At 33.0% G+C, this 12,936-nt stretch overlaps 1 protein-coding gene across 1 annotated transcript; it reads left to right on the plus strand.

Annotated features, from left to right (window-relative positions):
- The first annotated feature begins 3,557 nt into the window (after window positions 1-3,557).
- LOC143604448 (L-type lectin-domain containing receptor kinase IX.1-like) lies at window positions 3,558-5,105 on the plus strand. The gene has a single exon (XM_077080921.1). The coding sequence runs from the start codon at window positions 3,558-3,560 to the stop codon at window positions 5,103-5,105; it is 1,548 nt and encodes a 515-aa protein (XP_076937036.1).
- Window positions 5,106-12,936: the final 7,831 nt, after the last annotated feature.

Raw genomic sequence — 12,936 nt, forward strand, 5'->3', positions numbered from 1 at the left:
TTATACATCTTTTAAGCATCTAATAATCTCTAAAAACTAGTTATCATGTTAAAATGTATTTTCAGGTGAATCCAAGCCTCAAACGAACAAACGAGTGAAAAGACAAAGAAAAATCAAAGAAAATTAAAGAAAACAGCAAAACACACCCCATGCTTCAGGAAACATGGGGTTGTGCTTCAGAGAACATGGGGTTGTGCTTCAGAAAACATGGGGTTGTGCTTCAGGAGACACGGGGCCATGCTTCAGCTAACACGGGATCGTGCTCACCTTTCAAAAAAGGCAAAAATCTGCAAGAAAAGACAAAATACTAGACAGCTGGACACGGGGCCGTGGTCACCTTTCAGAAAAGACAAAAAAAGATATAACATACACCCAAAAACACGGGGTCGTGTCTCACGAAGCACGTCCGTGCTGAGTCACCATGTACGATCTGACAGAGCATTTAATGGAACTGGACACGGGGGCGTGCCTCATGGAGCACGGAGCCGTGCCTGAGTGCCCAGATGACCTATAAATTGAAGAGCATGTTGCATTCATTTGGTGTGCTTGAAGAAAACTTCTATACGGGTTTCTCTTACAAAAACACCCACTTTACACTCATATTGAAGGTCGTGTGGAGAGTTTGAAATCAACATCATCCATCACCATTGAAGAATGAAGATTCATCCACAGTTGGTTAGATTGTTCTAGTTTGATCATGTGTTTGTTATCTTCATCTCTTTTAATGTTCATAACCATGCTCATTATGAGCTAAACTCCATTTACCATCTAATTTCTATGAAGAAGTTTTGTCTTACTTGATGATTATGTAGAACATGTGATTTAGGTTGGTAAAGTACATGGTTATTTTGCAATTATCCTTTGATAAAACATGTTTTATCACTTTAACTCAATACATCAAGGTTGATGATTAACAATCATTCATGATTCACTCATGTTCTTGGAGACTAGAAATGGTAAAAAGAATACCTTGATACATTATTCAAGATAAAACATGGATCCTTATATTGTACCTAGAAATGATGAAATATAAGCTATGATCTATTTCTCTAGTTTTGGTAATTCTGAAATAAAATTGTTAACACGATTGCTTAGGTTATCATGCTAGTTAAAGAAATCATATGTTAATGGAATGTGTAATTATAACCTAATTAAATCAACCAAGGGGAGGTTGTGTGACTAAACTATAACCACCCAAAGTTGTTAGAATTGGTATATGTGAAATCGAAGTCAATCCTAATCTTTCTACTTTACCAAACTACTTGCCTACTTAAATTGACATTCTCGTGGTAGTATGAGATTAAGCAATGGTTGACTTGAAAATACGCATGCTACTTTCTTTTATGTCATAGAATTTGTTCACTTAGAAATGAAGGACTATTCTATCATATATTATTATGGCAAGTATATCACATGTTTACTTAATAATCATCAAGGAAGAATGGAGTGGATTCCTTATCTTAGATGATAACCTTCATATAATTGAATTACTCTCTCTTCTTGTCACCTATATATTATATTTAACTATTTCTATTAAAGTTTGAAAATCAACCCCAAAATGATTAAACCTTATGATTAAAGTAAAACAAATATTTATTATTAGAAACATTTGTGTTCACGGATCGATACTTGGTTCTTACCAATACTATTCTACATATACGATAGGTACATTTGTCTATTTTGTGTGTGTTTAGTCTTAGTAGAAATCACTTTTATAAATTTAAAACACGATCTTGTGCAAAAGCTAAATCTCCCCCATATTTTATAATTTACCACACTGCACGCTCACCATCAGTTAACGTACAATAATGGCTTATTGTACATTACGTATGCGACCTTCCAGAGCGTTAGATTTAAAACATGCGGTGGCAGTTTCGTAAATAACCCAACAGTTGTTCGCGATCAAATTCATCGATTACAAATCGACTCAGATCCAAATTCGGAACTCATCACTCTATTTCATCCAGTTTCTAAAGTCTAATCGCAGCTTAAAGTATGAAATCTCTAAAGTCAAAAGCCAAATCAAAATCAAACGTCGTTGAACATCAAGAAATCTTCAAAATTGGTCAAAAAATGATGATTTAATCAATCGAATTGATGTGTAGAAGTATTTAGATTTCATCAATCGATTATGAAATTGCATAAATAATGCATTCAATCGAGCTCTGATTAGGGTTCAAAATATTACATTTAAACTTTCTGAACAAAACTAAAGACCTTTAAACGTTCTGACCAAAAATGAACATCTTTAAACGTTCTGACCAAAAATGAACATCTTTAAACTTTCTAATACGTTCAAAAATTATAAGTTCTGGGTGTTCAAAAAAGTTTAAAAGTTATGAACTTCTAAAGTTTAGAACTTCTAAACTAACAAAAAAGTCCATAACAAAAAGTTTAAATGTTTAAGCCAAATTCCTACCCTTAAACATTCAAATGTTAAAACTTTAAATGTTTATGGTTAAAAGTTTAAACGTTCTAGAAAAATAGGCAAAAAAAATTAAACGTTCAACTTATACGTTCAGACCTTTAAACGAAACACCTTTAAACGTTCTGAAGTTCATATCTACAATTAAACACATGTAACTTGAAATTAAACACTGAAACCACTTCATATAATCTCGTAATCATCAAATAATTATCAATCGACGGTCAGTTTGATCATCGATTCCATCATATGAACAAATATGGAACATCTGCAACTGGGTTTCTGCAAATTGCATATTTCAATTCAAATCAATTGAAGTGTGTGTCTGCAAATGACGCCGGTGAGGACGGTTGAATCTAGAAACGATTTGAAATAATTTACAAATTTGCCACCACATGTTTTTTGAAATCTAGGGTTGAGGGTGTCGCGCACGTAATGTACGATAAGAGATTATTATATTTTATCCTTTATATATATATATATATATATATATATATATATATATATAATTTTTTTGAAAGGCCAATTTGAAAAAAATAACTAAAAGAGGACCGCTTACAAGAAACAAGAAGCCCAAGAAATAATATATACAACCGAAAACTAACAACCCATAGAACAAACTACAATTGAAAATTAATGAAATTGAACCAACACCACTTCTTTCATTCTATTCTCAGTCTCTTGATCCGATTACGTACACAACCAAAGAAATGGCATGGCCTTAATATCAGTAACTAATTTCGCTATCGAAAATGCCTACTATCAAAGATCTTATTCTTTTTTAATCAAATCATCCAACAAATCGCCAACACAATAGCTTGAATCACTTCACATTCCTTCTTATTAGTCTTTCGATTAATTTTAACTACTGCGACAAAATTACAACACATTATTTAATTTATTTTTCCTAAATTGTTAGGATGTTCCTGCAATTTGCGACAAAACTAATATGTATTACTCTTTAAGTATCTCGACTTAAATATCTTCTTAACTGTTGCAACAATATGTAGTGGCAGCTCAAATAGTCTTTCAAGAAAAGGTCAACATATTCAATAGAAACAAGTAGAATAAATGTGTGATTAAGAACAATGTGGATGCAAAACGATCAAAGCCTGCAACCTTTTTTCCGATCATGGCGTTCTCCCATACCCATCTCATCACTTCGTTTCTTCTTGTGTTCTTCCCTTCTATAGCTTCACTTACCTTTAATTTTACATATTTTAATAATCAGAATCGGGACATTATTTTAGAAGGTGATGGATCTTACATCTCATACGAAGGAATCCAGGTTACCCCAAACGAGCTTGGTTCTGATCGAAGCCAGAAAGCGGGACGGGCGACATATAGCACTCCACTTCATCTTTGGGACAACCGATCTGGTGAGCTAGCAAGCTTCTCTACCAATTTCACTTTTGTGATTGATTCAATGAGGAGCACAAGTTACGGTGACGGTCTCGCGTTCTTTCTTGCTCAGAATAATTCCAACATCACCCGAGGTGGAGCGATGGGGCTTCCAATCCATCCCATCACGATTGAGCCCACTAGCAAGTTTGTTGCTGTGGAGTTTGATACGTTTTGGAACGATCGTTGGGACCCAAAAGTCTGGGATCCAATAGCCGGTGCAAATCACTCCGTGGGTGATCATGTGGGTATCAGCATTAGCTCTCTTACTTCTGTTAGGTCTCAAAAATGGTTCAGCAATATAACTGGAGGGGCAGTTTGTCAAGCTTGGATTGCATATGATTCAGTTTCTAAAAATCTTAGTGTTTCCTTCACTAGTTTTCAAAACAATGCGACCGTGCGTCAAGATGGACTAGTTTACACGGTTGATCTCAGGAACGAGTTGCCCGAACGGGTTATTTTCAGTTTTTCAGCAGCAACTGGATCTGCGTTCGAAAAGAATAACGTGAGATCTTGGATGTTTAATAGTTCAGATATACAGATTGATGAAAAAAGTGGGATACCACCAGTCCCAGGGCCAGATCAACTGAATCCGGGGCCAGATCCAGTTAAAGAGAATGAGAGCAAGGTGGGATTAATAGTTGGAATATCCGGTACTACTATTGTTTTTCTTTCAGTGTTCGCATTTCTTTTGTGGTGGAGGAAGAAAAAGAAGTCGATGGAACATGAAGCTGAAGAAAATTCATTTGATGTCGAGATGGACAGTGAATTTGAAATGGGCACCGGACCTAAACGATTTTCCTACCAAGAATTAGCTCATTCTACCAGTCACTTTGCCGAGAAAGAGAAACTTGGAGAAGGAGGATTTGGTGGAGTTTACCGAGGTTTCTTGAAGGATTCAGATGTTTTTAGCTTTGGAGTTGTTGCATTGGAAATTGCTTGTGGACGAAAACCCATTGAAAAGCAAATACTGTTATCAGAATGGGTTTGGCAGCTCTATGGGACTGGGACTCTTTTAGAAGCAGCTGATCCAAGTCTAGAGGATTTCGAGGAAGAAGAAATCAAGCGTTTAATGATCGTTGGGTTATGGTGTGTGCACCCTGATTCAAAATTTCGCCCGTCCATGCGGCAAGCCATTAAAGTACTGAACTTTGAAGATTCTCTGCCTATACTACCCTCGAAGATGCCTGTGGCATCTTATTTGACGCCTCCAGTGTCATCCGTATTTCATGCCTCCTCCGTAGCCCATTATCAATCTTCAAGTAGTAGCGCCTTTTAACACTGAATTATCAAAGCAAACAACATTGTCCACTATTTCTTCCTCTTACCAATATGTATCATTATTACATATACTATACTGAAATGTCTAGATCATTATAAGATTAGTCCAATAAATGCAATTATATTGGCATGTTCTTGCTATTACAAACTTCTAGTTAAGTAGAAAGACCTTTTTTAAACCAAAATTACCAAACCTATTTTTTTTTGTTGCCCTTAGAGATCTGTATCAAAGCAATAGTGTGTTACCTAACTTTGTTTTATGATTCAAAAATTTCCTTTTTGGATGTCCAAAGTTTCTAACGAGTACCCTTTATCTACACACTTTTATAAAAATAAAAATTTACATATTATACTATTATATATTGTTAGAATATATATTTCACAACATACTTTGTGAAATCCAAAAATCAACAACAAACTGTGGTTGTTAACTATTGAAAAGAATATATAATTTTAAATGTTATTATTAACATATTATACTGTGTATATTGTTGAAGATAGTATATACCAATCACTTTCAAATATAATAAAATTTATCATATTTAGTTTTTTGAGCTTTTTTTTATCAAAGATTGCTTCGGGTTTTTTCTGGAACTTAAATTTGATTGCTACTGGTTAAAAGTTGGTAAATAGATTTTTTTTGTACAAATTAGCTACATTTTTCTCAAATTTGTTACGAGTAAAATATGGGTAATTTAAATATTTTTAAAAATTTGATAATGCAAATAGATTGATCGTTAAACTTATTACGAGTTCGAAGTTTTGACTTGAAAATGTAAAACCAATTAAAGTTAGAATTTTAAATGAGATGGGTTTCGAATTTATTTTTAAGAACATTTTTGGAAATAGTCAAAAGATTCGGGATTTTGCACATTGAGTATTTTTTCCATTACTATTAAAATTTAAGAAAATTGACAAACACTTCAGACATGCCACCTTCAGGCCTATCAATGGTTCTAACTTTTATCAAATTAGAGACATTTGTTTCAGCATTAACATTTCCTTAAATACATTCAGAATGTTGTATGTGAAATATGTCAAGCAAAATTATACTCAAGTGAAGCAAAACATTCACAATTTTGAACGGGTTAACATGTTATTTTTTTTGTTAATTGGCAAAGTCGCGAAGGCTCTCAAACTTATTAATTCTTTTATGGTATAGCTCAAAACTATTGTTATATGAGAAGTATTCTCCGAAATTAGTTCATAACCAACAATCTTTCAATTATACATATATGATACCGAGAATAAATTTTCAATGGATAAAGTGTTCTTGGGTATGTTTTTGCACGTGCATTATTTTTTTGAAAAAAAATATTTTATGATATAAATAAAATCAATTTATGTATAGTGATACAAGCATAGATGTAATAAATTTTTCTATATACATTATGTATTACTTTATTTATAATTTAATTATTTTAATTATGTATTGTGTTACACGGGCTCTAAAGCTAGTAATAAAATAATACAAAATAAAAAAATAATACCCATTTACGTCCATGTGGGTTTCTGGCGGGCGCAATTGTGCCCCTGAAAGTCAAATTAACCAGAATGAGTCCGCGTGGTTTCTTGATGGCGCACTTTCAATCCCTATGTGATATAAATTTACAATCACGCCCATTTAGAACTTCATCACCTTCATCCACACAACCACCATCGCCACCTCCATACATACTCATGTTTTATTAGAGAGATACTCATGTTTCTCGGATACCGATTTGTATCTTCTTGCAGTGGCGGAGCCACACTATCACCACCGTGTTCGGCCGAACCCGGTCCTTTTTCGGTTTTATATATAACCTATAATGTTGAATTAATGAGCGAACCCATTCTATATCGGCGGACGAACCCATTATCGTTTTAAAAAAGTATATTCGAACCCATTGATTATAAAAAGTTTCGTTAATAAAAAAATAAAAACATCGGCCATCGACTCAGCAACCGATCAACTTTTTTCTTCGCCGTTCGCCTCAAGGTTTCAACCATCGCCAACAACCAATACATGTTGGTCTATCGTTTGAGAAGTGTTTGTCTTCAATGAAGCATGTGAAGTCGGATTTGCATAATCATTTGGGTGACGATTATATAAATGATGCTTGTATTTGTTGTATTGAAAATGAGTTCTTTTTCAAAGTCGCGATTGAATATATTTTTCAAAACATGAAAACACGTATAGAAAAATTATAATATCTTTATATTTAAAGACTTTGTCTTTTATTGAATGTTGATATATTTTTGTTATGATAGTGATATTGCATTTTATTTATCTAACCAAATGATCAACCCGACCCGACCCATTCGGGGGCGAAAACTTTGACACCAGAAAAAAAAATCAAACATCGAAAATTCCGAACCCATAGAGAAAAGTTCCTGGCTCCGCCACTATCTTCTTGCGAAGTCATGTTTTATAGGATTCTGATTTGAATCCCCATTTCCACCACCACCTCTTGAGACATTAGTTTTCAATTTTCAACACAAGAATTATTACTCACTATAAAAGATCCAGTTTATTAATAAATAGGGGAACCAAAATTATCTCAATCAATTTAATCACAGATCAGCAACAAAAATGACATCAATCCAATACTGGGTTTCAAATTAGTAAAAAATCCAATTAAAGTCCTACAAAACCCCTATGGCAGAATTAGATAAGCTCAAACTTGGGATTTTTATAGAAAGAAAGTGATTAACCATGGTTTTAACTAAAACCTACAACATTCATAACAACCAAATTATAGGCGTCCGGGTTTTAACACGCCGAACTTAGATTTTCGCAATCCTGAGAGCGTCCGGGTTTTAACACCATTGGGCCTTCGGCAGCTGGGTTTTCCCGGAATCGAATCTTGAAGGCGTTTAAGGGTTATGTAGAGTTGGCGGTGACTTTTTGACATTGTGTTTAGAGTACCTAGGCATTTTATGTTTGCTGGTCATTGAAAAAAAAATATCTCCACTGAATTATATCCAAACGAACTTAATATATATTGTCCTTGAAATTTCCAGTTGGCAACTTTGTTGATAGAATTAATATCCATGCATATTATAATATTATACTTGTGTGATCTTAGTGTGTATCATTTCAAAGAACTTGACCAAGGCAAGCAACGTATTAAGTCAGGTGAAGCACAGTGGTCATCTTTATAATTATAATAGTGATCATCAATAAGTCTTTGGGTGAACTTACTAATTAAACGAAATCGACATCCAACAAACTGGGCTTGGAACAATAATTCCAGGCGATCATAATTTTGGTGTGTGGAAATTGTATATGGAAAAACTTGCTCCCGGAAGTTATTAATCAAAAGTTGAGTTTTATCACAAATAGACGTAGATACAAAAAGTATTTACCTTTTTTTTTTTTGAACGGCCAACTAAGTAACGCCGGGTACTTCGTACGCGGCCCCCAATGGTTAAAGGTAGCCCGAGCGGGCCACGAGTCCGGACGAACGGAGCCCCTAGCGGTCCACCTATTGAGGGATTCACCGGATAAAACATATTTATTTATTCTTTTATTCTATGACATTAATGTGCTAAACAATAGAATTAAGTACAGTAATTATATATACAAGTAAGGTAATTATGATATAGTATATTTATAATACTTGTATATATAAATACAATATTTGGTTCTCACGTTTGACATTTTAATTTCATTTGTATTTGATCTAAACCCTAGTAATAATCTACTATTATAATAAACAAAAACCATACTTGTGTCACATGACACCTAATTGTCCAAATTTTTGCCAAGTGGCATCATTATTGTTCAACTTTGAAAGTTATAACTATCTAATTAATACAATTAATAAATATTTTAAACATTCTATGTTTATGATTTATCTATAACTTCATAATAGTAAATAAAGTAAAATAAAATAGAATTAAAAGAACATATTTAGAACCTTTGAAACTAATTTTAGTGTGTGTAAATTTGTGTTTTATGTTTTTAGTTTATTAGTGAGTGATTCGGAAGATGTCACGATTCGTCTTTACTCCGAGCAATATGAAAATGGTTCATCTCATTTGATTATTTTTTACCATTAATTCTATGTAATAAACTTTTTTATATGTATTGATAATTTTACTAAAATGACATAGTTCAACACTCAATATGAAAACGGTTCATCTCATTTATAATTTTTTACTATTAATTCTATATAATAAACTTTTTTATATGTACTGATAATTTTTGCTAAATTTTGCTAAAATAAAATAGTTCAGCACTCAAGGAGAATAACCGATTGATGATGATGCACACAGTACTTTTTCTTTCAGATCTAATAATTATGTGCATTTTTTTTCACATGCTAATCAATAGTGAAATTCATTGTTCTTATTTTTTGGCAAAAAAAACATGCATCATCTAGAGTTTTGGGCCAAGCTTATATAGAAAATGAGTTGTTTTGTTCCCTAAAATATAGTGATGTCATGGTGAGTTTTGTTTCCTTAATGATATCCATTTATATTCATGAAGCAAAATTCATATCTTTTTGGAAGAGTATCCTGGTGGTGATGACATTGTGTTGTCTATTATAGGCACAACACTCTTTTTTTTTTAATTTACAAGTTAAGACAATAAAATATACTTAACTATTATAAACGATAGGAAAATGGTTGTATTTGTCGGTGTTGCAAACCCAAGTTATACAAAATCATTGTAATGAGTAAGATCATGAGTAGGGTGTTCGGAATACTAATCTGTTTCTTATAAGCTGGTTGTTTATTATTATGATTTTTTTTGTTCTATCTTCTATACAAAAATCTCAAAATTGACTGATATAAGGGAGGAATGATAGTTTGGTTTTCAGTGAGATACTTATTTGTTGCGAATAAAATCTTTGCAACAATTTTTTTACTTTGATTTACCATTAGTATGACTTGGAACATTTCGTGAAAGATCAACTTGTATTCGACACTTAAAGTAAATGGGTCAAATTTGCTATTTATGTTCTCTTATATCTAGAAAAAGGGACGAGTCGTGTCAGTAGGAACAACACATAAGAACCGGTTTGGTCGATACAAATTATAGTCAAAACTGAATATTTTAAGAAAAATATTACTTTTGGTTCCGAACATGTTTTCTTTACACAGTATTTTACATTTACACACAAATATAAAACTCATTATAACTGTTTAGTTTATTGTATGTCGTTGGAGTTGAGTAAATGTGTCAAGATCATCTAAAATTTAAAGTTTAATAAGTTGACATGTTTGAAACCGAAAAAAAGTGTGACAAAATGCATATAAATTTATTAGTATTACACTTTTTTTGCCGATATTACCAAATATGCAGTTGCTCTTGCTTCTAGTTTTATAACCTAAGACATGAATTAGAAAAAAAAAAGACATGAAGTAAGCAACACAAGTTTATTTTTTGTTGGTTATTGATGGTTAATAATTTAATATCATTAGACTCTCAATTTGAATCCTTTAGTACTTTTTTTTACCGATAGAAACTCTTGAAACTGTTAGTTTAGTAGCAAGATATGTTGAAACTAATACAACAATATACTTAGGAGCAATTTTTTTTTCATTTTTCAGCTCTTGAGACTTTTTAAACGGTTTTGATGTGATCTTTCAACATGATTATTGCAAATTGAAGAACCAGAATCGTAAGATAAGATAATGAATGAGATTTAACTTTTAAACTCGTGTAATATACGGATTTATAACTTAATAGTAATAATAATTGGACTGGCAAATAAATCATTTCCTATTTCAAAAGATAGTGGCAGCGATGCATCAAGCAAACTAAAAAACCATTGCTACACCAATCAAAAGAATCTCCGACCATATTTTTGTGATTGAATTACTATAGTTAGTGTTAGATCTTTCTATTTATTTGTCTTATTCACATATATACAGTAATATCAATTTCAGTTTACAATTCTTTTATTTCTCAATAAAGATGATATTAAAATAATCTCTTCTACTCATCACCCATGCTCATCATCAGGGCCGGCCCAATAATTTTATTGGGCCAAGCTATGGCTTTAGACCCAAAAAATATGAAGGCCTCTAATTTTTAAATAAAAAATAAAAAATATATATTAGGTTAATAGGTTTTACAAGTCATTTGCTAAATGGGGGATGGAGGATTGGAAAATAACTTAGGCTACAATCTTGGAACACTCAACGCACTCGATTTAACGAAATTGATGGAATGGAAAGCGGAATCTATAAATCATCATTCATAGCTAATTGCTCAAAAATTTCAATCGTCGATATTTGTCATGTTCATCTTTCTATATTCCTATGGCTTAAGTCTCATGTTTCTGTTTATTTGACTTGATTTTTAGATATGCGAATTAAGATTTCACGAAATTTGTGTTCTGTGTATATGAATCACCCAATTGTTATTTTTGCTTATGATTTGCAAGTTGTGCAGTGCATCTATTTCACATAGTGATTCCCGTTGAATCTCCTATTGTGACAATTCAGTGTGATTTGCTAGTCAACTAAATTAGGATTTAGTTGTGTGTATTGGATTGTTTATTGAGATCTGATCTTGGATTTGGATTTACTTGTCAACCAATTAGGTTAGTTTATGCACACTTTATATTCTTATGCTAATAATTATTTGGCAATTTATAATTTAGATCAACTTTTGCAAATTCTTGCCCAATTTTTGATCATTAAGAATCTGTCTATATATATATATATATTAATATTAGTTATATTTGCTACTTGAATATTGAGGTCATTTGCATTCACATTACGTTGTTATTTGTACTTATTTCATTGTCAAATCGACACCAAACCTACAAGTATGCTAATGAAAAGTTAAAAAAAAAACTAAAAACAAAGGCTTTAATTGAATCACAAAAGGTGATATTTTTAACTCAAACAAAATAAACTAAAAAGTTTATATTGTTGGTCCCAAGTTGAGGTAAAGGAGAAAGATTTATATAATAAAAAAATAAAAGCCCCTCACTTTTCATTTAGCTTGAGGCTTCTGAAAACCTTGGCCGCTACTGCTATGCAACGATATGTTAACTCATTAAAAAAAATTCAAATTTACAAGCCATGTCAGACGACAGTTTGCCTAACAACAATATGTTAACTCAGAATGCCAATCTCATAAATACAATCAACATCATCTTCGGATGAAAACCAACAGCCTTAGCGGCGATAACAATCACCAGTATCCTCCCGGTATAAGAAACGGTCGCGACGGTTGAAGAAACATGGAATGGACGGGTCGGATCCATGTCTAAGTTCCCCAGTCTTCGAGATGAACGAACTGACGACTTCGCCTTCTTCTCCGGTTGCTCGAGATATGCCATGGAAAAGTGGGGTAGTGAAGGTGACTGCTAAGAGTTTCTCTTGTTTACAGACACAAAAATATGTTGGAGACCAGAGGTCCTAAAGAAGATCATTCAAATGAATGATGAAGGCTCCTTATATAGGAACTCCATGACTACCATCATTAAACCCTAACCTTTATTGGGTCAGGCCCGGTTAGGGGTTACCTCCACAAACCCCCGGCCCAATGGGTCTACTTAGTAGACAATAATAAAAATGTAATTAACATAATACTAATGTAATAAATAAAATGTCGTACCGGGTTTGACGTACCCTACACCTACAAGTCCCCCCAGTCCAGTGCTTCTCCTGAGCGTGTAAGCAGTTTAGGTGAAGTTCTGGACTTATGAGGAATGCTTAGGAGTGAGGAGTAGTGCTTTTTGACCCAATGCTTTCTATTATGACCTTTTGCATGTGCGTCTACTTTGCTTCGGATTGTAAGAGATTTTAAACCATGATGGCGAGTTTGGCACGCAGGCCTTTTTATCATAAGACGACACGCAGGTCATTAATTCGGTGTGTAG

Source organism: Bidens hawaiensis, unplaced genomic scaffold (genome assembly GCF_021521415.1).
Source record: "Bidens hawaiensis isolate Kalapana, Puna unplaced genomic scaffold, B.hawaiensis_p1.1 tig00065157_1, whole genome shotgun sequence".
NCBI lineage: Eukaryota > Viridiplantae > Streptophyta > Magnoliopsida > Asterales > Asteraceae > Bidens > Bidens hawaiensis.